This window comes from Mauremys reevesii, linkage group 11 (assembly GCF_016161935.1).
Source record: "Mauremys reevesii isolate NIE-2019 linkage group 11, ASM1616193v1, whole genome shotgun sequence".
Taxonomy (NCBI): Eukaryota; Metazoa; Chordata; order Testudines; family Geoemydidae; genus Mauremys; species Mauremys reevesii.
The window spans coordinates 63,150,453-63,177,816 of NC_052633.1; the positions used below are offsets into that span (position 1 = coordinate 63,150,453).

General features: G+C 42.8%; 1 protein-coding gene across 9 annotated transcripts; it reads left to right on the top strand.

Moving 5' to 3' along the window:
- The first annotated feature begins 42 nt into the window (after positions 1 to 42).
- On the top strand, positions 43 to 24,454 carry INSIG2 (insulin induced gene 2). Of its 9 annotated transcripts, none has more exons than XM_039495506.1 (7): positions 103 to 177; positions 11,450 to 11,730; positions 16,920 to 17,275; positions 20,402 to 20,526; positions 23,007 to 23,173; positions 23,657 to 23,756; positions 24,360 to 24,454. In XM_039495506.1, the coding sequence occupies exons 3-7, from the start codon at positions 17,032 to 17,034 to the stop codon at positions 24,399 to 24,401; spliced, it is 678 nt and encodes a 225-aa protein (XP_039351440.1). In that variant the 5' UTR covers positions 103 to 177; positions 11,450 to 11,730; positions 16,920 to 17,031; the 3' UTR covers positions 24,402 to 24,454. The 9 variants fall into 9 exon arrangements, with proteins under 9 accessions (XP_039351443.1, XP_039351441.1, XP_039351440.1 ...); XM_039495503.1 differs by having other exon boundaries at positions 109 to 177; positions 16,941 to 17,275; XM_039495504.1 differs by lacking the exon at positions 103 to 177 and adding an exon at positions 14,511 to 14,532 and having other exon boundaries at positions 11,710 to 11,730; positions 16,941 to 17,275.
- Positions 24,455 to 27,364: the final 2,910 nt, after the last annotated feature.

The window sequence follows — 27,364 nt, forward strand, 5'->3', positions numbered from 1 at the left end:
ACACTGTGATCCCATGTACTAGGTCACAATGCCTGGAGCAGGGAGCCGAGTCCAGACCCGTGGGACAGGAGCTGCCACTGAGGGGTGAGAGTGGGGTGGAATTGCTCTCCAACCCTCACCCGTGGAGCCTCCCCTCTGCACCAACCTGGGATTAGAATTGCAGTGCCAGGACAGAAGGTGCATATATGTAATAGTGTGTGTGTGTGTGTGGGGGGGAGATTTGCAAAAAATAAGACAAATGCAGTTGGTGGGTCATCGTAGTAAAATGTTTGGGAACCACTAAATTATAACAGGTTTCAGTTTTCAATAGAAAGCAACAAAATGCCATAAAACTTTTTGACCATACACAATCGGAATCCCATTTAGTAGCATGAAACATTATCTTTGCTCCACTGCACATTGAACGGCAGCAAGATTGTGCTAAGCAGCGGGGAATTTCCATTGAGAAATTGTATGAGAAGGTTACCTTGAAACAGATTGGTGCTACACACTCCAGAAATGCGTCTTGTTTCTCCCATGCACAACTGCCACTCCCTGTTGGTGTCTTTGAATTTATTTGGAATGGAAGATCTTCATAAGACTTTCAGAAGGAATATGTGATAATTTCTCGCATTGTACTAATAAATGCTGGTATAGTTTTGCAAAGTGATTATATTATATGAACAATGGACATGGAGTTCAACACTTACCTAAGGAACAGAAATAAAAACAATGTGAATAACAGATAACTCAGAGAATGTTACCTACTGGAATTTGATCACAACTCTATAAAAAGAGACTGCTTGCTCATTGAAAACAGATGGTCAATCATTATATTTTAGCACCTTCTATGGAATGACTTAATATTGTTCTTGGAAGAGGTTTCTCATCCTACTTTTCCAGTCTGTAAAGGATCCAGTGGGTAAGTAATAAAAGACATAAGCTCTAATACTACTTTGTGTTTCCAGTATTTCTATTTGTTCGTGATTTCTGTTTATGCAAGACCTGGCCTGCTCAGAGGACGTCAATACTTGGATGATGGAAATACCATCAGAAGCCCAGATCTCATCCAAAAAAAAAAAAATCCAAACACAAGTATGGAGATATTATTTGGGTTCCTTGAGAGTACACACCCCAAATTCTTTACTGATATAAATCAATGCCACTCCAGTGGAGTAGTGCCAATTTATACCAGCAGAGACTGTGTCCAGAATACATTGCCATAATAAACAGGAACAAAGGGACAAGGGGAAACCTGAGATCCTGTCTAGACCATGCTTTAATTCAGTGCCTCCATATCACCAAGGTATCGAGGCACATTCCTGTCATTAAGCACATTTATATTCCCATTGACTTCAGTAGGACTACTGACATGTTTATGGTGCGATGCATGTATAAGTATCTTGTTGAATCAGAATTCAGAAAGAATGTATGCTCAAAAACCCTGGGGCAACCTTAAATAAAAGGAGGTGAAACATAATAAAGCTAATGCTGAAAACAGAAACATTTTTTATTATTGTGAAAATCTGGAGGTGGGCCCAAGGCATAAAGATTAGATCTGGATTCAAACTCCACCCAGGTTTGAAGGGTTCCGCTCCAATGTTCAGAAAAAATACATCTGGATTATTATCAATGCTTTTTCCAGAAAGAGGAGCTAAAACAACAGTGTAGACAATTGTAAAACCAGGACTGCTTCAGGACTCATTGCTGATACTGATTGATGGATGACTGTAGAAGATTCGGACAAGTCTTTCCAATCAGTTTCTAACAAAGATTATAGCAAAAGCAGCAAAACTAAAAGGGAGAAGAGAAAACGGTTTAATGTTTAGGCCAGATCAATCTACAATACAAAACCTACTATCTAAGGGCCCCTTTTGCTAATATTTATATCATGCAACCACTCTAGGCATTACCTGCATTTGTTAAGTACATAGTTTCTCCATATCAATTGTGAATATAATAGTTTAATTCATTAAATACAGATGAATAATTCCTCCCTTTATAAGTTGTGGTGAAAACTATGTTGAGTAGGTTTCTGGGCTGTGGATCCATTCATCCTGAAGCATTTATATAATCACATTACCAACTACTGAAATGCAGTCACATGTTTGGTAGAATATGGCAGATAATTAACATCATCCAGCAACAAAAGACAAAGTTTAGGTAGGGTACTATATCCAACTGGTTTAGCCATGTGTTACATCCTGCTCTTCAAACAGGAATTATTTTGGGGAAGACCCATGGCCTGTCTTATGCAGGAGGTCAGACTAAGTGATCACAATGGTCTCTTCTGGTCTTAGAATCTAAGACTATGAATCTTATCCTCTGATTTACCCACTATAATGTGTAGGGCTGGTCAAAATTTGGTTTACAACTAAAGGATTTTTTTTGTGTGTGAAAAGTATCTGATTTCTGTGGAAAATTTAAATTTTTTAAATTAAAATCCTGAATTTCATCTGAAAACTATTTGTGTATTTGAATGTCCACCAAATAAATAAATAAATACATTTTCTGCGGAAGACTGTTTCCAACCAGCTCTACTAATGAGTCCTGGCTGCATATTATTTTCAGCTGCGATTAACAACTGTTTTTCAATACAGCTGTGGCTAAAACAAGTTATAAGTAAAACTGACTTTAAAAGTGAAATCAATCTCCATGGAAAATAATTTATTGGAAAATACTTTGTCCATTTTGCTTCAAAAATTTGACTATTTTCAAACTTTCTGACCATGACTAGTTATAACATGGTTTGACCAGTCAGTGAGGATGAGTTCTGAACTTTGTTATAACCAAACTGAAAAGCTACATGAAGAGCCAAAGCAAGATATAAACTGGTTCAGATAAACATCTCTTACGTATGCTTATTGTGACATTCTATACCTTGGGAGAGCATCCTGTAACCCCCATATTCCTCATGTGTATATATAATTGTGATCTTGCATATAAAGCATGCCATATAAGGCATCAGGGGAAAGGTTATGATCTGGTGAAAGTCACTGTTCTATCTAAATATGTACATCATTAGTGCATATGAACTTATGAGAGTGTGTTGTATGGTTGTCAGTAAAACATGCTGTAAATTGGGGAATCAGCCAGATATTAGCTCCCCAGAGACAACAGCAAGGAAAGTAACTAACGCCCAGGCAGGTGTCAAACAACCATCAACAACCATTGTCCAGCAAGCAAGTTACAATTCAGTGACTCGCCTGCATAAGGCCATGCCAGGGGAATTGCTCAACCTTGCCTGGTGATTCAGCAATGCCCACCAGGCACGCCTGGACTTGTGTTCTCCAAACACATGGACTAAGGGTATAAAAAAGGACACACTGCAAGCAACAAGGACACTCAGGCCTGGTCTACACTAGGCGTTTAAACCGGTTTTAGGAGCGTAAAACCGATTTAACGCCACACCCATCCACACTGAGAGGCCCTTTATATCGGTATAAAGGGCTCTTTAAACCGGTTTCTGTACTCCTCCCTAACGAGAGGAGTAGCGCTAGTATCGGAATTACCATATCGGATTAGGGTTAGTGTGGCCGCAGATCGACGGTATTGACCTCCGGGCGGTATCCCACAGTGCACCTCTGACCGCTCTGGACAGCAATCTGAACTCGGATGCAGTGGCCAGGTAGACAGGAAAAGCCCCGCGAACTTTTGAATATTTCCTGTTTGCCTAGCGTGGAGCTCAGATCAACACATGTGGCGATGCAGTTAAAAATCAAAATAAAGAAAGAGCTCCCGCATGGACCATGCGGATGTGATCGCTGTAAAGGCAGGCAAATCTGTTCTATCAGCGCTCCGTTACAGAAGACGAAATTCAAAATCATTTTTAAAAAATCTCCAGACAGACGCCATAGCAGGGGCTCAGCGCACTACTGCATGACAAACATAACGGAAAGCCAAAGAATCAAATGGACGCTCATGGACTGGAGGACTCAAGCTATCCCACAGTTCCTGCAGTCTCCGAAAAGTATTTGCATTCTTGGCTGAGCTCCAAATGCTTCTAGGGTCAAACACAGTGTCCGCGGTGGGTCAGGGCATAGCTCGGCAATTTACGCGGGGGGCCCCCCCCCCCCCCCGAAGTGAAAGGGAAAACAATCCTCTCTTGACTCTTTTACATGTCACCCTATCTTTACTGAATGCTGCAGATAGACCCGATGCTGCAGCACTCAACACCAACATCCTTGCTCCCCCCTGCCATGGGTGGCTGATGGTGCAATATGACTGGTATCCGTCCTCGTCATCAGCCTATTGGCACATGGGGCAGTGCAAAAGGACTGGTAACCATGCAGACTAGCATCGGTGAGGTCTATCAAGGGTGCCTGGCCCTAATTTTTCCTGGTAGATGGTGCAGTATGGCTGATAACCATCGTCGTCATAGCAACAGGGGGCTGAGCTCTGTCAGCCCCCACCCTTCATGTGTAAAAAAAAGATTCAATTGCCCCTGGACTAGCAGAGGGATGCTGGGCTCCTCTCCTCCACACTCCTTACTGTCCTGTCTAGACTATCATAGCAGCTGGAGGCTGCCTTCCACTCATTTCTCACTAACAAGTCAGTGTGTCTTATTCCTGCATTCTTTATTACTTCATCACACAAGTGGGGGGACAATGCTACAGTAGCCCAGGAAGGCTGGGGGAAGAATGGAATCAACAGGTGGGGTTGTTGCAGGAGCACCCCCTGTGAATAGCATACAGCTCATAATTTCTGCAGGATCTGACACAGAGCAGCTGTGCTCTCTGATACAGTGGTTCTCTAGTACACTTGCCCATATTCTAGGCAGGACTGATTCTATTTTTAGATACCAAAAAGGAGGGATTGACTCTGGGAGTCATTCCCAATTTTAGCTTTGCGCCCTGGCTAAGAGCAGCCAGGGCACTTATGACAGCAGCAAATGGTGCAGTGCAAAGGACTGGTAGCCATGCTCATCTTTTACCAATTTATGGATTGGTAGATGGTGCAGTATGGCTGGTAACCATCTCTGCTGTCATGCAAAAGCAAAGGCATGCTGATGTGTAGCGCTGCTGAATCGCCTCTGTGAGCGGCATCTAGTACACATACGGTGACAGTCACAAAAGGCAAAACAGGCTCCATGATTGCCATGCTATGGCATCTGCCAGGGCAATCCAGGGAAAAAAGGCGCGAAATATTTGTCTGCCGTTGCTTTCCCAGAGGAAGGAGTGACTGACGACATTTACCCAGAACCACCCACGACAATGATTTTTGCCCCATCAGGCACTGGGATCTCAACCCGGAAATTCCAAGGGGCGGGGGAGGCTGCGGGAACTATGGGATAGCTACGGAATAGCTACCCACAGTGCAACGCTCCAGAAGTCGATGCTAGCCTCGGACCGTGGACGCACACCACCGATTTAATGTGTTTAGTGTGGCCGCGAGCACTCGATTTTATACAATCTGTTTTACAAAAGCGGTTTATGCAAATTCGGAATAGTCCCGTAGCGTAGACGTACCCTCAGAGGACTGAAGTCCCCAACAGAGGGGACTGGCCCAGGTTTCAAGGGTGAAAACCGTGTACTATGAACTGCAATATTCAGTGAGAAGAGGAAAAACTACTTAATCTAGATGTTACCCAGTCTAATAGGGTTGAGAGTTTAGACTGCGTGCTTATATTTTATTTTCTTTTGGTAACATAGGGCTTGTCTACACTGGCACTTTACAGCAGTGCAACTTTCTCACTCGGGTGTGAAAAAACACCCCCCTGAGTGCAGCAAGTTTCAGCGCTTTAAAGTGCCAGCGTAGACAGTGCACCAGCACTGGGAGCTACGCCCCTCATGGAGGTGGTTTTTCTAGAGCGCTGGGAGAGAGCTCTCCCAGCACTCTGCCACAACTACACAAGCCAGTGTAGCCTAGCCCTAACTCTGACTTTTTGCCTATCACTTATAATCACTTAAAATCTATATTTTTGTAGTTAATAAATTTGTAGTTAATAAATTTGTTTAACTGTTTATCTTCACCAGTGAGTTTGCCTGAAGTGTTTGGCAAGGGTGTTTGCTCAGGTTTACAAAGGCTGGTGTATATCCACTTTCCATCGATGAAGTGGTGAACCAATTAATAAATTTGCACTGCTCGTCTTGAGCAGTGAGCTGGGGGGATTTGGCTGGTGCCTTTCGCTGTGTGATTTATGTGTGGCTCTGGGAGCATTCCTGCAGCCTAGCTGGGTGTGGGCCTCCACATGCAGTTGTGCTGAGTGCTAACAGCACCTGGAGTGGTTTGCTGCTTGTCACTAGCAAGGCAATGTGAGACACAGCCCAGGCTGGAGAGAGTTAAGGGGGCACAGTGGTCCCACAATCCCAGGCTGTACCCCAGGGATCCCATCACACTTATGCATGTTTGTTAAACATGATATAATGACAGGAGGCTTAAAACCGAGGCTATTGGCTAAGACTCCTAAAGCATGGCTGCACAGAGGTTTTTGAGGTAGGGTTGCCACCTTTCTAATTGCTGGTAACTGGTCCCTTGAGGCCTCATCTCTTCGCCAAGGCCCCGCCCCTGCCTCTTCCTCCCTAAGGTCCCACCCACTGCACCCTCCCCCTGTTGCTCGCTGGATTGTCTCCACCTCCACCCCACTCCCGCTGGGCTCCCTCTGTTCCGGGGCTGGGACAGGAGCTGCTGCAGCCTGACAAGCAGCCTGCCAGCAAGTAAGAGGCAGCCGTGGTTGAGCAGGGGCTGGCACAGGTTAATGACCTAGCACCTCCCCCGCCCGGCAGTAGCCGGACTTTTGGCATGCTGCCAGGTCCCCCTTTTGACTTGACTTTCTGGTAATAAACCAGGCACCTGGGAACTCTAAATGGCACCTGGACACAGAAGCCAAAAACTGGGCTGTCCAGGTAAAACCAGACGGGTGGCAACCCTGTTTTGGGGTCCTAGGACAAATAATGAAACTGAGGTCCTCCCACCCTTCCAAAAAACGACCATGGTGACGAAAGAGTTTAAAAAGCGAGGAGCGGGGCAGGTCAGAGAGGGCCAAGGCCTGTGAGGTTGCTGGCTTCCCCTTGGGGATGAGGGCAGTGCAGTAAAGAGGCATTTTAGTGCCCAGGGTGGGCAAGCATATTTGCCCCCACTACCTTTTTTCCCTCCTCATTTTTCTTATTTAATTCTCCAATCCTTCCAGTCATTTGCTTAGGCTGACATGTGCTTCTTTCTTTCCACTGGCTTATACATTTGTCTTGACCTTGTTTTGATTTCTATTGTATTTATTGCCAAATGACACACACACAATGCTTGGGAAATGCATGACTTTATGTCGATACATTTTCCATTTCCTTTCTGTGACCTTTCTCTTCATTGTTTTCGCACATTTAAATTCACACAAACCTTCCTTTTCTTTAAAAAAAAATGTATGCGGCTGAAGTTCTACGTTCCTGCATTGATTTTCCTGTATTTTAGTTTCGTTTAACTCCTGTTAGAATCTGGATGGCCAATGGAATTAATAATGCAGTAGGAGGCCCTTCACGTCTAGGTCTTCTGAATCTGGCCTAATTTGGTAGTGATCAAACCTATAATGTCAGTGGCATTATTTAAAACCTAAATCCTACAATATGATGGCTGTCTGTGGCTGCTTGGTGTATGATGTAATGTGGTTGTCTTGGTCATGATCCTAGTGGGCAGGTCTCCATATCACAGAAACCACCAGCGTCGTTGGCACAACACCACTCCCTAGGTAGCAGCCTCAGCAGGGATGCCAGGGACTGAATGTGTATGGAGACTAGATCACTGCTGAGACATGTTGGCAGGCCGGTGTGGGGAAACTTGTGCTGTGACTGTCCACGCTGCACCTGTTCGGTAGATAAATAAAGGGCTTGAGTCTCTGGAGCTGGTGATCCAGCACCTTCTGCAAGCAGTAAAATAAACAAATAAAGCAAACAAAACCTGCCACTGATATCGTCCCTAGGATTTTATATTCCATCCATAATGTGAGATAAGTAATAACCCTTTTCAGACGTAAGAACAGATGTGAGCTGATAGTTTAACATCGCTACTGCTTTGTTATGCTTCAGTCTCGGAAATGCCAACCTTGTTGAAAAGCCAATTTTATACAACTTATCTATAGCAGGTTGTACTCTTGCCAAGATATTGGAAACATTCACAGTGTGCTGCCCCTTTGTGCATAACAAGCGTCCCGTATGTTGCAAAACACATCAGCAGTTCTGATTTTTGCACGTGTCCCAGCTGCATGCTAACCAGAATGCCTAGTCTGCCTCCTTTTTTGAAGAAGAAACAACATAGCAGCCTTAGCTGCCAGAATAAAGGAAATCTGTGGAAAATGTGCTTACTTTTCCACATGTCTGAAGACCTTCCAGAAGCCTTCTGTATGGATGGAGAACTTTCAAGAAGGCTTTCCAGGAGATTTGTAGGGTATTTTGTACAGATATATTTGCTATATACTGTTTATAAAATAAAGACCTTTTTTACTGTTATAGATGATGTCTCAGATGCACAGTTGTACCTGATGTAGTTGTCTGGATTTTGCAATAAAGAAGAGGCAGACACTGCTGACTACTCGCTCTTAGTCAGACTCCAACATAATCTATGTGAGAGGCTCCTTGCAGGACTGTGTGTGTGTGACACACTCACATTCACACACTACAGACCCCTTGGGTCAAACTCTATTCTCCATTACACTTGTAGAACCCTATTGATTTCCATGGAGCTGCATGCATGTAAGTGAAAGCAAATTTGGCCTCATACATGAGAAGAAGCAGTTTACAGAGGCCTCTGTCTGGATATCTGTAGCCCTCTGAAAAATACAGGCAACAGTAGGAGGGGTTTTCTTCTGAGTATAGTCTCCACTAGTCACAGGGAGTGTTTCCCGTCTTTGCCTAATCCACAAAGAATGTGAGCCTATCACAGCCCCAAGCTATAGCAACCTACACTCTTACTCCTATTTGTCCATGCTCCAATCCCCAGTGTGGGCCATGATGACAACCACACATATGTATCACACCTGATGTCTGTTTCTTTAAATTTGCTTTGCCTTTGGATTTTTGTAAGCTTCTCCCTCAGCAGTTCCTCTGACTCTTTTAAATGGCTGCCTCTGAATTTTGATTTAGTTGTTTGCTATAATCTTGTTTAAATTCAGCTCATTTAATTTCTTTCCCAATGTCTTTCTTTGCCATTCAGGCTCAACCTCCTGAATTCTCCATCTGGTACCTCGGGAGCTGTTTCTGCCCCACCAAGAGTTTGATTACCAAACCCTTTGAACTTGTTTCTGGATTTGACAGCCAGAGGCAGGCTGGAGGGGATACATCAGAGCTGCAATGGAGAGGGAGACCCTAGGGAGAATTGTGTCTCAGAGCAGTACATTCTGCTGCCTGGCATCTCTGCACTCTTACACTTGGTGCACTGTGCACTCCTCCCCACCAACACACACACTAACTGGTGTAGAAAGGAGGCAGTAATATAGCCCTAGTTTCATTATGCCCCCCTCCATTCAGTTAACACATGGGAGCATTAGTAGGAACCAATTCCTGCTCTCCCCAACAGCACTGTGCTGAGCAGAAGCAAAGGAGCGTTGTCTTCCTACCCAATACACACACACACACACACACACACAGATCCAGGAGCAACTTGGCCATTTATGTCACACATGGCCACATTGTGACCTACAGACCAATGTAGATTATTGAGTCTCTTCCTGTCTGATTCTTTCTCATCCATCAATTCATTGTCCTCCTCTTCTTCATTTATACTGCTTTCAAGGCACATGTTCTGGTAGCCAGCCTATTGTCAATATCACCCGCTAAGGTGAACAATTGACAACCTCACTAGGGTTAGAGTCGTACGGGTAAGGCTCCGCACCTTAGGATTAGGGTTCTTATGGGTAGGGTACTTGGAGTCAGGGTTAGGGATCCTATAAATAGGGTATTTGGAGCTAGGATTAGTGTTGCTTTGGGGAGGGCTCCCCGCCCTACTGCTAAGGTTCCCTGTGGTAAGCATGCCTATGGGGTGGATTGTGGGGGGTGCGGGCTCTGGGGTTGGGCCTTGGATGAAGGGTTTGGGGTGCAGGCTGCTCTGGGAGTGCGAGACAACTCCTTTCAGCCCTCTCTTGCCGCAGCAGCTCAGGGCCGGGTGAGAGGTCCCTCTCCCAGGCCCTCGTCAGCGAACCAACACTGTTAAACAACATTAAGTATGTGCGCAAATCTTCATATCAGAAAGGGCCCAATTCAGGCCAACAATTTTTAAACCCTCTTTGAAATTAATCTCAGATGATTAAATCTTTATCCCTGTTAGTGATATTTATTAAGCACAACTATACTGTGCCAAAATAACAAAGTTGAAAGCAAAAGGATTTTACACAGTGACTCAGCTTTGTGCTTCCTGTTTTAGTAATGAACTGGATTCATAACAAAGGCCAATGTTTTGCATTTTAAAAAGAACTGCAGTTGCATTCATTGAATTTTACTTTTTTATATATTAATTGCTCTTTTATTCATTTGTTATACTTTTAAATTGCAAAAATACAAAATATAAAAAATAGACTTCTAAAAATGCATTTTTAATACGCTTCTCTTTTACACATTCTTTCTGCATTTTAAGTATTAATGCACGGATTCTCTTTTTTTATTTTCTAGTATTTCTTCCCAGCCCCCATTTTTTTCATTTCATAGGCCCCAATCTTACGCTTTACACACATCCTTAATGTTATTCCGGAGTAATCTCACTGAAATCGATGAGCTAATGCGTTAACAGAAAAAAAAATCTAAAAAAATGCAGTTGAAGGTGACATGTAAAGAATAATTTTATAAAAGGAAATATAATGGAGAAAAAAGAATTCAGAGACTGCAACTGAAGTTTCTTTTTCAAGCATAAAACACTGAATTCTTTTAAAACCAGTTGCACCGAAGTCACTACGGCTAGGTTTAAAATAAATCAATGGGAGTTAGGGTGACCAGACAGCAAGTGTGAAAAATCAGAAGGGGGGGGCGGGGTGTAATAGGAGCCTATAAGAAAAAGACCCAAAAATCGGGACTGTCCCTATAAAATCGGGACATCTGGTCACCCTAATGGGAGTACAGTTAAGCATTTGGATAGCTGTTTGCAGGATCGGAGCTATAGTATTTTTTAATTGTTACAGATTATTTCTTATTGCAGTTTCTCATTCTCTCTCTCTCTCTCTCGTTTTGTCAGTCTTTTAAAAAGACTTTTTTGACGTTGCAGTTCTTTTTCTTTGAACAATTCCTGTCCCTTCCCCTGTTTTAGCACTATCTGACTTCCGTTTTTTCACCACTGTGCCTTTTTTAGCTTGCATCCCTCCCATTTCTTAGCACTGGTTATTTCTTTGAATTACTGTCTCTTTTTGCACTTTTACCGCCTTCTTCACTACCTCTTTATTTTAGCCGTTGCTTGATGGGTGCATTTCCTACCTCTCTGTATATTACGGACTATACTACATTCTTCTTGCACTTTTTCCGGGAATTTCTCTCTGTTGACGTCTCTCCCTCGTTTCTGGCAGGTCCCCACCTCCCCTTTTCCCAGCACCTCTGGAAGCGAAGGCTGCTCGCCTCCTGCTTCATCACTACAGGAGCAAAGGGGAACCTCCGCTCCGGTCCGTGCTTTGCAAGCGCCCTGACCGGCCCCGCGGAAGCCCGACTGCCCCGAGCTCGCCTGCAGCGGCCGGGCCCCGCGGAATCCCTCGTGCCCCGAGTCAGCTGTTCGCCCCGGTCCAGCTGAGCGCCGCGGAGCCTGCGCAAGGCGGAGCCTGAGGCAGGGGAGGGAGAAGATGGCGGAGGCAGAGTAAGTAAGCGGGCTGTGGAGACACTCCCGCTGGGGCTGGGCACTGGCTTGCAGCGGGGGCGGTAGGTCGGGGTGGGGGAGATACGGGCTGTGCCTTCTGGGGGATGCAGCTGGCATGGGGCAGAGCCGCTGCACCCCTGACTAGGCTGGGGATGTCCCGCTGCTAAAACCTTTCCCCCCTGGAGGGAGGGACTTCAGATGCCGTGTTCAGTGGGGTGCTCCGGGGTTCCCTCTTTGGGAGCCTAGGTAGTGACCTCCCCCCAGGCGGGAGTCAGCCCTGGATTATGTGTCAGAAGGTGCCACGTCCACATCCGGCCCTGGGTAAGGGATGCTGCCCTCTGGGCGCACAAGCCCCGTCTTGACTGCAGCAGGAATTTTATACGTCGGTCCAAGGGCCGAATTTGGCCCTAAATGATTAATAACAATGTGCTGCTTCACATCGGGCCCGGGCCCAGTCACGGAGAGTTGTTGCCAGCCGACTGTTGGCATATGCAGGGCCGGATTAACTCTCCTGTGGGCCCGGGGCTATTACATTTTGCGGGGCTCCTGTATGCAAGTCTTTTTCCTAATTTAAAACAAATGATCACAGTTATGGCACCGAGGTTATTAACGCTACACTAAACTCGCCTTTTAATTAACATAAAGCCCTTCTGTGGTTACATTTCAGTCTTAAAACACGTAGAATATAGTTAAGTTAATTCAAAATAGCCGACTTCTTACCTTAGAAGAGCTGTTATATGAGTTTCTTTCTGGGAGGGAGTTTGGGTGCGGGAGGGGGCTCCAGGCTGGGGCAGGGGGCTTGGGTGCAGGAGAGGGTGAGGGGTGTGAGCTCCGGGAGGGACTTTGCTGCAGGCGAAGATTCTGACCTGGGGTGGGGGATGCAGGGTCTGGGAGGGAATTTGGGTGCAGGACGGGATTCTGACTTGGGGCAAGTGGTGTGAGGTGCAAGCTACTGCCGGGAGGCACTTACCACAGGGGGCTCCCAGCTGTTGGCGCAGCAGGGCTAAGGCAGGCTGGATGCCATGGCCCCACGCCGCTCCCAGAAGCGGCCGGCTGATGGCATGTCTCTGCGTACCCTGGGGGGAGGGGGCCTGCATGTCTCTGTGCGGTGCCCATGCCACCCCGCAGCCCCCATTGACTGGAACCGGCCAATGGGAGCTGCAGGGATGGTGCTGGGGGCATGGGCAGCACGCAGAGCCATCTACTCTTCCCCCGCAACGTGGGGCCGCAAGGACATGCCGCCAGCCGGCCGCTTCCGGGAGCAGTGTGAGGCCACAGCATGCAGGCAACCTGCCTGAGCCCTACTGCACCAGGGCCCCCCTTAGCCTGGGGCCTTGGGCTGCAGTCCCTAAAGTCCCTGCGTTAATCTGGCCCTGGGCGTATGTGATCCTGGACAACAGGCATCTCTCTGAAAAATCCACCACCCGCAGCAGATGCTCTAGTTGGCAGACTAATGAAGGTCTGAATTCACCTTGCCATCTAGCTACTCTCTTATCTCTGAACGTGAGCCAGAGCCACAGTGGCAGGCTGTAGTGGAGAAACGTGCACTGCTATTGTCTGTCCTGAACCTGTTCTGTTCTATGCTTTTGCTTTCCAGGGCTGTCAGGCTGGTAGTTCTCATAAGCACTACATTGACTTTAAAATAAAAAAAAAAAAAAGCCTTCAAATTAATCCAAAATGATTCACAGAGTCTCCTTCCAAATGAATGGGACTTGCAAGGCCAAGAATCAGTCAGGGGCAGGGCAGGACAGGGAAAGCTGCATAATTATTGGTGTAGTACCTGAGTGGTTAAGGTGCTTGACTGCAATCCCGAAGCTTGTCTTGGGTTCAAGTCTAACTTGATCTCACACTGAAAGGCCACTTGCAGTTCACTCAGTTGCAAACTGGGTACCTGATCCATTGGGTTACGCAGTCAAAGTCAGTCCGACGTGATGCTGGTCACATCACTCCCTTATGTACTGTTGGCCAGGAAACTGACATGCCTTAACCACCTCAGCCTGAGAAGCTATTGGTTTGGGGGAACTTTGACTTGGCTTTGAGGTGAAGTTCCTGGATTTTAATGTCAAGAGGGAAACTTAGTCCTTGTCTACATTAGAAAACTCCCTCGGTGTCATAATGGTAGCTTTTCATTTCCCAGTTCTCATCACCTAGTGCTAGATTTTTAGTTTAAGAAACTCAGTCTTCTTTTCCACTCCACCATGTTTTGCATAACATCTATATATTGCATAAGAATAGTTTATTTGTGGGATTCACACAAATGAGCCTTATTGATTAGCTCAACTGGTAAACTTTGGAGCAGTTTCAGGATGCTTTTCTTATTAGAGACATTGCAGTGACTGGAAAAAAAAAATCTCAGGTGATAATTTCATTATTGTACATGACTCCCAAAGCCTTCACGTGGCACAGTTTCCCTTCACTAAGAAGTGGTGTGCCACAGAAGGGATAAACTGGAGCCGAGCCTGTCTTGTAAAGATGCCAGCTCCGTAGCTTTCCGGCGTTGTTACAGCTTTTCAAGAGGTGATGGCACAGCAAAGTTGTAGAGTCAAATTGTAAACTGTGGTGGCATTATTCAGACCTGGATGGAAGCTTTGGATAAAATGTAACTGATTTCGATTAATGTGTATATATAGGCGCACACCCTTACCACACACACAGCTGTAACTTCCCTCAGAAATCTTAATTTCTGCAATTAATACAGGAGGCACATTAATAATACATTGCAAAAACATCGGATCTTGGTGCTTTTTAAAGATTGGTCTGTTGTTGTCCCTTATTTATAGGTGGGGAAACTGAGGAACAGAGGTAAGTTGATTTCCCTTAAAATCACACAGCAAATCAATGGCAGAACCCGGAGTAAAACCTAGGAGTCCTGTGTCCTCGTTGCCTGCTCTTAACCAATACACCATGCTGCTAATTCAAGGGAAAGCACTCGCTGCTGTAAACATGTTCATACTCTGTATAAGTGCCTCTGCACTAGGGAATTCCTTTCCTTGCTCTGAGCGGTCAAAGTGACACTGGTAAAAATGTTTGGGCCACAGCAGAGTTTGCCCGGTTAATAGCATCACTGCAGCTGCACTGTTGCTATAAAACAAGTAATTTCCTGCCATGGGCAAGGCCTGAGATTGGTTGATGAATGTTGCCAGTTGTTTCATAAATCATTGTCTGCTGAATTCTTTTAATATTGTGTATGCTGACATCATTAAACTCCATCCATACTACTGCCAATATGTTTTCTCTAGTAACTAATAATAATAATAATAATACCAAGCTGTATATAACATTTTTCAGCAGTAGGTCTCAAAGCACTTACAAAGTATCATTATCCCCATTGTACAGATGAGGAAACCGAGGCACAGGTAGGTGAAGTGACTTGCCCAAAATCACCTCACCTGCTAATGGCAGAGCCAAGAATAGAAGCCAGGTCTCCAGAGGCCCAGTCCAGAGTTCTACATAGAAGGCCACACTGCTCCCCCGTGTTGACCCTTCAATCCCATGCTTTTTATTTTACTTCTTTAAGCAATGCCATATTCTTACTTGGAACTTCAGGGATTGCGCTAGAGGTCCATGGCTTATCCCACTAATCAGATTTTATAATGTTTAGCTGCTGCTTTTGCTGTCTTCTCATTTTATATGATGCTTATTAACCTTGCCCTGCTCTCCTCTTTCCCCCTCTTTAGGGGCAAGAGTACATGACATTGCAGTGGCAGCAGTGAGATAAGCTGCCACATTCATATTTTTTTTTTAAAAGTCTTAGTCGCTTAAGATGTTGCTGCTCCATTCTAGATAACTAAAAATGTAATGGAGATTTATCATCTGCGCCATCATGCCAGAGCTGCATCAGATCTGGTAGCGCTGTAAATTTAGCACTGGTGTAAATGACTACACAAGATGCAGGAGGACAGAAAAGTAAGCCCTCTGTATCCACAATAATGGCAGCATTTCAGGTTCACAAACCTGGGTCGCACACTTAACTACTCACAAGCATAGTCCTACTGGAGTCATTACGACTGTCCACATGAGTGGATTGATGCCCAAATCCACAAGAACGAAGTTCCGTATGGATAGGCAACGCTTTATGTGGCCTCTTTGGTAACCCTCTCAAAAAGTATGGATTTCTGCCTAGCTGTGGATCATAAGACAGTATTGAAGACTGTATGGTGTGCACTAGGAATGGACTGGGGAAACAAGGAGTCTTCTGCTTCTGTCTCTATCCATGTGGCCATGAGTAAGTGTTACCGAAAGCTGCCACCAGTTGGCAGTTTCAAATTTAAAAACGTTTTTCTTTAACGTTCCAGGTGGCTAAGCTGTCCATGTCCTACATGAATGTGATGTTGAATCCACGTAAAACAATAGTTTTAATTGATGGTTTTAAAAAAGATGGTTGGGAAGGAAATTCTGCCATTCATATCTAGTGTGTACAGAGTTGGGCATGTAGGTATGGAGTGCTCTGATGCTGATGGGAAGGTGGAGTTTCTTTACCTCTTTGCACTGTTTGTTTTGTAGCTGAGAATCATTTTTCTTAACACGCTGTTAATATTCTAATGAAATCTGTGCTGCCTTCATGACAATTTCTGTGTAATGGGATTGTGTGCCCTTCTAGCTTCCAAAGACTCACCTTCTCAATTATTACAAAGGTTGTTGGCTCCACCCTGCAAATTTTTTCTCAAATTTCATGTCCCCACTCTACACTGTGATCTTTTTACTGGGTTCTTTTGAAGATCAAAGAAGTGTGTAACTCCACAGCTGCCTTGAAACTAGATGCCTCATTCTCCTCTGAGCCACCTTGTACCACTTCATTGTCTTCTTCCACATCAGAGTCATCACAAACTCAGTTTTTTCTGAAGCAAGCACCTCCTCCTGAGTAGTTTTTATTTCCTGTTCTGGCGCCATATGGTCCCACATCATCAGCCATGCTGTCCCACTCATTCACGGGTTTGTTTTTCTCCCCCCTCCAAAGTATGTAAAGCTGTTGCTAAAACTTTATTTTTAGCAGCATATTCATCAGCTTAACGCATGATTGCAGACAGAACTGCAATAGCATTGTTGCACAAAGAGCTAGTTCTGTTGAGGTTTGCCTTCTTCCGAAGGTAAATTATATTTTCTGCAAATTCAGAAAAGCTTGACTTATTTTTAAATATATTTTTAACAGATTAAAATACATTTTTGTAAAAATGTCTTCTTTTTTTCAGCCTTGTCTGTTGTTTTCACAGGGTTTGGGGTACGTCCTAAATTGAGAAAGTTAAAATACTGACTGCAAGTGGATCCTCCCCAGTCACACTGGTGGATATCGCCTAGTGCGTCATGGCAGAAAGCGATGCAGCACCAACCATATCAAAAAAGTGTGGTCCATATATTTCGTCTGTAACCAGTCATGGCATAAACTTGGTGATACGTGGATTAGTGCTGTTTTTTATTGGCGTGTTTCTTGCATTAGTATTAAACTTGCTACAGATTCAGAGAAATGTCACGCTCTTTCCACCAGATGTGATCACAAGCATCTTCTCTTCAGCTTGGTGGGTACCACCTTGCTGTGGCACAGCCTCAGGTAATGTCAGAAGGTGCCAACTGTCTGTATGTTTTGTGTGTGTGTGTGTATAAAGGGGGGGCGTGGTAGTGAGGAAATTAAAAATCCTTCATTATGGAAGATTTAAATATGGAAGATTTAAAATTTTGGATCTAGTCCTGCCCCCTTTCCCATCTATCTGTTTCCTCTCCAAAAGATTGGTGTACATTTTACAGAAGTTGTAGGGTGAATCATAAAATCGTAGAAATGTAGGACTGGAAAGGACCTTGATAGGTTATCTAGTCCAGTCCCCTGTACTGAGGCAGGACTAAATATTAGCTAGTTTGAGCCCTGCTGTGCTGAATTCTTGAGTCAGAAGATTATGCTCCGTTTTCAGGATTAGGAAAACAGAATTTGGCAATCCACTGAAATCCATACGATTGTAACCTTGAGGCTAGATTACTGCCATGCTCTTTGTGAGCAACTCTGGAAAGGAACCTGGAGATCCCAGATTTTGCAGCATGCAGTAGTTTGCCTTGTCTGCTGTAAGCCGTAATGAGAGTATGCTATTTTTGCCCCAGCTTCCTGTTTGCTTCTGAGTGCGGGTCAAGGTGCAGGTTTAGATCTGTAAAGATCCACATAGTCTGGAACGCAGCTGTCCCCCTATATCGTAAGGCCGTGGCTACATTCAAAACTTCAAAACACTGCCATGGGACTGCTCCCGCAGCAGCGCTTTGAAGTGCGAGTGTGGTCGTGGCGCCAGCGCTGGGAGAGAGCTCTCCCAGCACTGCAGGTACTCCAACTTCACGAGGGGATTAGCTGGGGCACTGTTTACACTGGCGCTTTACAGCGCTGTAACTTGCTGTGCTCAGGAGGGTGTTTTTTCACACTCCTGAGCGAGAAAGTTGCAGCTCTGTAAAGTGCCAGTGTAGCCATAGCCTCTGGAGATATAGGCACAAGGTGCTGCTTTGCTCTTGTCAGTGGCACACTGTTAACAATGGATGTTCTCTGAAATCTGCTCCCTTTAAAAGTCTGACAGAGTTTGGGCTTCAGAACACGGTGTAAGACTTTTCCCATGGGTCAATATAACACTTCACCAGTGGATTATTCTGAGCAGCTGGATGGGGGAATTCGATTATAAGTAGACCTTTATTTTAAAGACAGTGTCTTCCTTGAACTTGATTTTAATAAGAGTGAGGAGTCCATTTGCCTCTGTGGGTGGTAATACAAATCAGTAAACTTACCTTTGGTCTACTGGGCACATCTGGCAGCAGGGTTTTGCTAAAGGCAATTTTTAAGTCAAATATTTTATCTATTTACTTTTCTTATGGTATGGTGTTGAATCATTTCACCACAGATTTCATAGAAGAGCCTGATCTGAGAGGAAACTATCCAAATAGCTGTCTCAATATGTCAGTTTTGTTCTCTCTGTATTTGGAATATTTTGGTCATAGTTATATACTTGTATCTGTAAGTTGCCTGTCTAACATAGCTCTTATTCTCTAATCTTGCTGCTATGGTGCCCTGTATTTGCTGCATATTTTTTTTATGCTTAAATTGGTTGTCTTGACATAAAGCTCATGAGAGGTTTGATTTACTGATAGAGCAGTTTGATTTGGCCATCTCGAAGGATTTTTTCTTTCCTATTTGTACCAGGGCTCAGCTATCCAACAACATATCTATTATGTCTTTTTACAGTAAGAATGATCTCAGGTTTGTTTTGTAAAAGAGAATACATGGATGTAGCTCTGTAAAATTATCTGTTAGTAAGATGCGCCTTTTGTGTCCATGGGGCTTACAAGAGAGAGGGGAGACAGGCTCTGAAAAGATTTAAAGGGTCAGCGGTATGCCTACTGTGCTCATTTAGTTACACACCATGCTCTCACACTATTTTCAGTGCACAGTCTACTCTAGTTGTTTCTACCTAAAGGATTTGTTCTGGGGGTTGAAATGACAGTGTCCCATTTGCAATAGTGTCACTCTCTTGGCAAGCAATTGAGACCATTACATACCTACAAACTCTTTACCAGGAAACTCTAAGGTTCAGGCTTTGTCACCGTCTTGAGGTGACAAGCTGAGCTTCTATGCTGAAATTGACTTACAAGGTTGCATGTTCTTTAGTCGATTTCTTCCAGTTTTAAATACTACAATATCTCTTTGTAGGAATGTTTCACAATTCTTCCTCGCCTGCTCTTGTCTGTCTAGCACACAAGTGCTACCTGAGGGATTAGTGTTTGCAACCTACTCAAGGCAATCTGCGGGATAACTCGTGTATTGTTCTGCTACCCCTACCTACACAACCTGATTTATATTAATATGTCTCTGGGGTATGACTTCTCCCTCTCCATCACCCCCAGTAAGCAGATATGCAAAACCACAAAATATGTAATTCTTTGAACAACCCCCTAGGTATTAGGCCTAATTTATTCATCCCAAAGACACAAATGAAGAGAGATTTTTCATAGCCATCCATCAGTGCTATTTGCAGAGACTTTTTTCATCTGCCACTGTAACCTATCAGTTCGGCCCCAGGTCCTCGGCTAGAATGCTGGTTACGTGGCAATTTCTGATGCTGCTTCACTGATGATTTTTCATTTATTTCTTAAACCCTGTAGATCAGGTTCCTCTCTGGCACATGGAAAACATCTCCTGTGAGATGCATCCAACCTACCACCATAATAGGTGTTAGAATTCAAAGCTACCTCCTGAGCCCCTGCTTCTTACATACTAAAACAGTGTAACATTAAACAGCACTTCCAAGTGTGCCTCCCAGCTGGGGTGGCAACTGTCTTTATAGGTGGAACTACGTATAGTGAGTGTTTAAGAAAAAGTATTGACAATGTTTAGAAAATCCCACTTTTAGTTTATTTTCACCCCTTCCTGGTATTATGCACCAGTGCAAAGCTGCTGTGGCTGAAGATGCAGCAGGAGAATTTTAAATTACAAACATATAGCTGTTTTCATTGCATTTTAAGGCAGCCTTTTAATAATAACTTATGTTTTGGGCCTAAACTATCTGAAATGCCTTTATTTTTATTTTTAAATCTTGACAGTGTTTGAAAAATATTTTTTTTATGGTTGCAGAACCATCTTGGTCTAGATTGTCTCTAGTGCAGCTAAATATTGCAGATGTTTTAATTGTTAATTTTTTCTTTCATATTTCCACAGCTGTGATTGGGTTATTGTATCCCTGCATGGACAGACATCTGGGAGAGCCACATAAATTTAAGAGAGAATGGTCCAGTGTAATGCGATGTGTAGCAGTCTTCGTGGGTATCAATCATGCTAGTGCTGTATCCTTCTATGTGGTAATGAAGTTTGCAGTAACAAATAGTTTCTGGTGAACCAAAGGTTAAATAGCTGCTCACAATGTAACTGTTTCTAAAATATGATGTATAAAGTTTTAAAAGAACATACAGAGTGTAGCTTAGAGTTAAAACTGTTATAGAATGTCAGTAGCTGCACTAGTTAATGAAGGTCATGCATATAAGTTTCTGGAAATACCATTTAAACTGAAATCTCTCACCCTGTTTTTTTTAAATATATATTTGTCTTTTTTAGAGTTATTAAAATACATATGGGAAAGGAGTTTATGCTCTGAGAAATTTTTAAGGATGCTCTTCTTGCACTTATTGTAAACTCAGTACAGTTACAGTTTTAAAGACCAAACTTCACATGTGTAGCAGCATCAGTGAAGAGTGTGCACTTTGCTAAGCATGGGAAAAAAATTGGTAGGAAAAAAATACTTGACATTGGTTATTCATGGATCTCAAAGCATTTTACAAAAGCGAATAAGCGTTATTATCCCTGTTTTACAGACGGGGGACTGAGATGCAGATAGGCTAAGTGACTTGCCTTAGAATATGCGGAAAGGAGAGAAGTTACAAGTGAGTCAATGTGGCATGATGTGAAATCCATCGTTTTTCTGCTGAATTCTCAAAAATCCATGTACACCTTTACATTAGATTAATACTAGCCCTGGATGAAGGAGTCATGATTCCCAGAAGCCCATTGGACAAAAACATCCTCAGAATGGACTGTGATGCCTCACTGGCAACCCATGAGCAGTTGTGCTTTGTGTCAGCATGTATAGGGTCTCCCTCTCCAAGTTAAGGCAATTAACTAGTCTACCAAACCCAGACTCAAAGATAAGTAATTAAAAAGACAATTAAGACTCTCTAGAAGGCTCATTCTTTCATCTTTAGCATCAGGTCCCAGACTATGGTCTGCAGAGAATTGCTGGTGTGGTGAAAACTCCCTGGCCATGTGGTGCTGGCTCTCTTTCTTCTTTCCAGATGAAAGAGAACCAGAAGAGAGAGAATGGATGAAATGAGATGCCAAAGGAAGGCATGGAAAATGGGCTGCGTTCCCATTCAAGTGGCCTTACCTTTGGATGGATGTTGTTCTTTTCCCACAATACCCCATCCTATCTAGTGTGGCCAGAAAAGTTGGAGCTATCAAAGCTAGGGTCTGCTAATATCCTCTTGCGGGCCTCAGTTCTCCCATATTTGAAGACGTGTCCATATGATCTCATGGATGCCACCAACTTCTGACCATCACTTGACTGTGGGCACATTCAGATACAGTACCCTAAGAAATTCTGACATGTTTCTTGAAAATTGAGTGGTGAACTCCTCATGAGTCAGATTACTTTCAGCAAACACCTCTGCAGTTTGTTTTCAGCCATTCCACATTTTTAAGGAAGCAGTGCCTCTTCCATAACAATTATTAGTGTAGCAACTCTACTTTCTTCTAAGTGGCTTCCTGAAAAGCCTGAGCTTCAGTTCATCTCACTTTAAAATAACAGCATTTGATCTGACTTTTGGTCATTGTGTCCTTGTGTCTGCCATTCTCTCTCTGTTACCATCCAGTTTACCCCATTTCTTGTAGACTACTGCACTAGATCTTTCTCCAGGCCGGTGGATTCCCGTGGTTGAGACCAGGACAACCTATTTACCTGTACATTTGTCACCTCCTAAATCTAAGTTTAGGCTTATAAATGTTAACAATCTCTCTTTAACGGTACTTTCTTATAGAGATTTTGAGAAAATGAATTAGTTGATATTTGCAAAGTGTTTTGAAGAGGACAAAGTGCTACAAAAGTGTCTAGGATTATTAATTTATCATATTTGCATAGCTGTAGCTTATTTAAAAGCAAACAAGATTCTGAATAAATGTTTTACTAGATAAAAATACTATTCTAATTAAAAACATGTAATAGTTATTGAAATTAAATAGATTTTGTTTTTCCAAATGACCGTATTTCGGTAGGCAACGACATAAGATATATGGCATTTTGGCAATTTAATGGTAGAATTAAGGCTTTAACCTTAGGATATTAAAGGAGCAACAGGTGAGGCTGGACTGTCATTGGTACTTCTTCATCTGAACAGTAATATTTTTACAGTAAATCTGTCAAAAAATCTGGTATTCCACTTAATTTCTGGCTAGTCTCCTTATACTTTAAAACACTTGTACAGTTTGTAGCAAAGTCCTGATTCAACATTATGGGTTTAAAAAATATTGTAAACATAAAATAACATTTTAAGTAAATATTTTTCTTAACTCAGATAAAATACTTTAAAATTATTATTATAGTATTCGTATACCATTTAGTTGTATTAAGTGAAGAGAGCCGTGTTTATGCAAGAGCTAGGTGTTGTTATTATGTAGAACTGTGTTATTTTTCAGGTCAAAAGTTAGTTAACAAAGTAAATATTGATCTTCACCTGAAGTTGGCACTTTAAAAGTGATCCTTAACAAATGACCACAGAAAGTGGATTTTGCCAACAACATACAGTTGTCTCTTACGCTAGCGGCGCTTTCAATTGGACTATGGTGGACCTTTGATAGATCACGAAGTGGCTTTGGTCTTGGAATAGGAATTGCTTTTCTGGCCACCTTGGTATCACAGCTTCTGGTCTACAATGGGGTTTACCAGTGAGTCTTTATTTTTCTTCTGGTTAAGTGGTGTTCATGTTAGATTAGTAAACAAGAACATTGAAGGTAGATCCAACTTAACTTGAGCCCCAAACTTGCTAAGACTTAAACACTTTACTTTACTGTAATTGGACTATTCATATGAGTGCTTATGTGTGTGTAAGACCGAGATTTTGGTTTGGAGTTGTAAAACTGCTACATTACCAACAGCAAAACAACCTGGATCAAACAGAGAAAGGATATTAGAATGAATGAATGAATGGATGGGTAGTAAATTTGATATTTGCAGTAAGAAATCAAACTTTCTACTACAAGTGTGTGTATCTTTAGGCTAATCTATTCCCATATCCAGATTTCTCAGTATGTCTATCTCTGTGCCTAACTTTAAAAGGATACGGTTTTTTTTACGAAAGGATTGTGCACAGGGTTAAGTTCAATGTTGGCAGTAAACAGATAACAATGCAAACTTGTATTCCTTTCTAGGTACACATCTCCAGATTTCCTTTATGTTCGTTCCTGGTTACCATGTATATTTTTTGCTGGTGGCATTACTGTGGGGAACATTGGTAGGCAGCTGGCAATGGTAAGTGAGGGTTTATTTTATTTGCGCGGGAGGGTACTGAGCTAGTATTGTCTGGTTTTAAAAAATTCTTTCCTAATAAACACCAACCAGTTATTCAAATTGCAAATGTGGACTAAGATGGGAATCCAGAGACAGTGCTTTTCAGTTTGGTCAACATGTCCCTGCCACCAGCAGAAGTTCTGTCCGCTGCTGAGTGCCCCACATATCCTAAAGGGTTCCCCATTTCATTGTGTTCATTCCATTCTGTACGTGCACAAGCCTTTGCAGGATTAAGGCCAAAATAAGAACACCATGTTTGGGGGGGAAAAAGCTGCATAAGCCCTAAGTTAATAGCTAATGTACTTAGGTTCTCTTTTGCTATGCAAGGAAGCATAGAATGCCAGCACTCTGTGCATAGATTGTGTACAAAATGAACTGTAGTTGGTGAGGGTATCCTGAAAAGCCTGGGAGTTTGGGGGCCTGAACTGATCTGGGGAAAGTGTGACTAGAGCTGTTGTGTCAGTTGCTAGGTAGATCCCTCCCTTTCACAGCTGTCTAACTCAGAACTTCATTGTATAAATCCTTGTTCTCAAATAATTTTCACTTTCTTTGGTTGTTTTGCAGTATGAATGCAAAGTCATTGCAGAAAAATCTCACCAGGACTGAGGAAAGGCAAAATACATCTTTTATACAGGAAAATATATGACAAACAACTGTCAGAAGAACATGCTATAAGGAACATTTTGACTATAAAATTGCCAAAATGCAGTCCCTCACCCACCCCCCCCGCCCCCCTTGAATGGTACATGTTATTGCAATCTGTGATTGCTGCTTCTGCAAGTCAGTTAGAAACCTTGGTGTCTGATTACTGTGAAGTAACACTCGTATGCAATACATTTGACAATATTTGTTCATAGACAAGATTGGTTTTTTGCCAGTCTAAACTAGGTTTACCATCTTTTTCCACAATGTTACAGTGCCAAACAGACCTTTGAGTTACTGTACTGTAGTGAAAATTCTGCTTCATTTTTTCTAGGAAATTTGAGGAATTTAAGTTTTTGATAGTTTAGTTTAGCAAAAGCCAGAGAACTCAGAATTAAGGCTGAAGATATTGCAACTCGTGCTGGTAGCTAGTCAGAAACATGTCTTTTCCCCTGAACAGAATCACAGCCTTGCTACTGATTAACGAAGACACGCATCACCTAGGGCCAGATTCTGACACTACTAGTCATGCTGAGTAATACTTTACTCGACAAGTAGTCTAGCTGAAGTCTGTGGGACTAGTGGGTGGGGGAAGGTTCTATCTTAGGTACGTGTATGGCCCCATTTTGTAATATCTAAGTGTCTCAAACTCTATAATGTATTTATCCTCACTACCCCCACTGTGAGATAGGGAAGTACTGTAATCCTCATTTTATAGATGGGGAACTGAGACACAGAGAGGCCAAATTTCTTGCCCAAGGTCACACAGGAAATCTGTGGCAGAGCAGGGACTTGATCCCAGGTCTTCCAAGATGGAGGTTATTACACTAACCACTTCTCTTTCTGTCAGTGTGTGTGTGTGTTGGAATCTGGCTTATATTTTGGGGCTTACCCCCAGTTTCCCTTTTTTTGCTTTGCAATTCCCCCTTGAGATTATAGGACAAACTCACCTTTGCTTCAAATAGACACCCCCCCCCCCCCCGATTGATTTAAATTGACGTCTGCCTGATTATGCCAGCAATGAATTAGGCCTGGAACGTCCCCACCTCTTGTTTCTTGACTTCACTGTCTTGATGTTGTTTAAGCAAGCTCTTTTATTGCATTTTAATTATTATTATTTTTAATCTTCCATGAAAGATTTTTAAAACACGTTACAGTCACATAAGGAGACTGAAGTTGGTCCAAAGAACAAATACATGTTTAGATAAGTTTTAATAAATAATAATGTCTATGTATGTATTGTACATGAAGCCTGATATAGGCAATTTTTTTTCCAGACTTGTGTGCTTATATCTGAAGTCTATAACATATGCAGTGAAATGCCTCCAATAGCATGTAACAACAATAAGAGTCACCAGAAGGAAAAACTTTTGCATGGACAAAGCTTTTAAATTTTTTAAATAAGCAAATGATATTTGGAGATCTCAGTTCAGCAGCTCCACGGTTTTTCATTGGCTTATTACAGCTCCATGACATTTCAGTGCCTCATGCACATTTTCACATATTGGCAGGGGTGGCTCCAGGCACCAGGGCACCAAGCGTGTGCCTGGGGCGGCCTTCCAGTTGCCGTGAGAGCGGCAGTCAGGCTGCCTTCAGCGGCATGCCTGTGGGAGGTCTGCCAGTCCCCCGGCTTTGGCGGCAATTCGGCGACGGGTATGCTGAATCCGCGTTACCGGCAGACCTCCCGCAGGCATGCCACCAAAAGCCGCCTGACTGCAGTGCCTGAGGTGGTAAAATACATAGAGCCGCCCCTGAATATTGGTCACAATTCAGGAAAGCACTTAAGCAGGCTCTTTCCTTTAAGTTAACCTTAAGCATATGCTTAAGTGCACTTCTGTTTAGGGATGTTTCTCCTCCATCAGGGCCATAATAAATAATGCAACCTTGGATGTTACATAAATGAAGGTTGTAATTCCATCTTCAGGTTCTGGCATTTCACAAGGAACCTGCTGCTATATTTTAAATTTATTTTTTTTTCCATAACATTTGGCCTGATCTGCATTCCATACTCAGGCAAGTGATTTCAGTTGGACTGCCTGATCAGATCCTCAGCATGGTTGTCTTCATAAAAAGCCAATGATTGGCATAAAAGCTGAGATATTGATCATAATTTTTTACAATAGCTGTAGGGAAATAATGTGATACCTCATTCCACGGCTTTAATGTTGACCACTGTGTGTGTTTAAAACTGGAGGTAAGTAATTTCTTATTTGCTTAGTAATAAGTTCTTCTGTCTATTGGTTTACATACCTATAGAAAACAGGACATGTGTATTCAAATGTACAGTAAAAATCCTTGTGAAAAGTGGTTATTGTTCATTTGTGGCACCCACTTTGCAACATTTTAAAATCACATTCATTTAAAAATGATTGGACTATACTGTCAGCTAACTTCTTTCCAAATTTCAGTTTTGAAACTTTAAGCTGATTGTGCAAAATGCACTTGAGTCGTCTCCTTTATTATAGAGATGTTATTTTTTTAATTCTTATTTGACTAAAATAAATTGCTGCCGGACTAAAATCTTGTATGCCAAATTTTCAAACTGCATTATAATTTTATGGCTAGAATACTCAGAACCTGAAAAAAGAGGTACATAATGGGAATGCTGACACAGCCTTAACTATAGTGGTGTGAACATGCTGCTATTGTATAGTGTGTAATTATAATATTAGACTGTCTTCAAAATGTTCAGTATAGAATGAATAAGGTATATTTTAGATACAACTTTATAAGCACTATAAACTCTTCACTAACTATGAGTTGTAAGGTCTATGCTGTTTACTTCTGCTGTTAAAAGCAAAATATGTATTAAATATAGTTACAATATTTTGTGACAGGCTTATTTTTTTAAGTAGTAATCATTCATAGTTATACTGAACATCTCCACAACTGTTTCACATGCTAATTTTAGCTGCAGAGCTGGCATG

Excerpts from the sequence above, each read along its gene's own strand:
- INSIG2 (XM_039495507.1), top strand. The coding sequence starts at position 17,032 with ATGGCAGAAAGCGATGCAGCACCAACCATATCAAAAAAGTGTGGTCCA. Across the intron at positions 17,276-20,401 it reads TTGCTGTGGCACAGCCTCAG|CTGTGATTGGGTTATTGTAT; the intron begins GTAATGTCAGAA and ends ATATTTCCACAG. Across the intron at positions 23,757-24,359 it reads TTGGTAGGCAGCTGGCAATG|TATGAATGCAAAGTCATTGC; the intron begins GTAAGTGAGGGT and ends GTTGTTTTGCAG.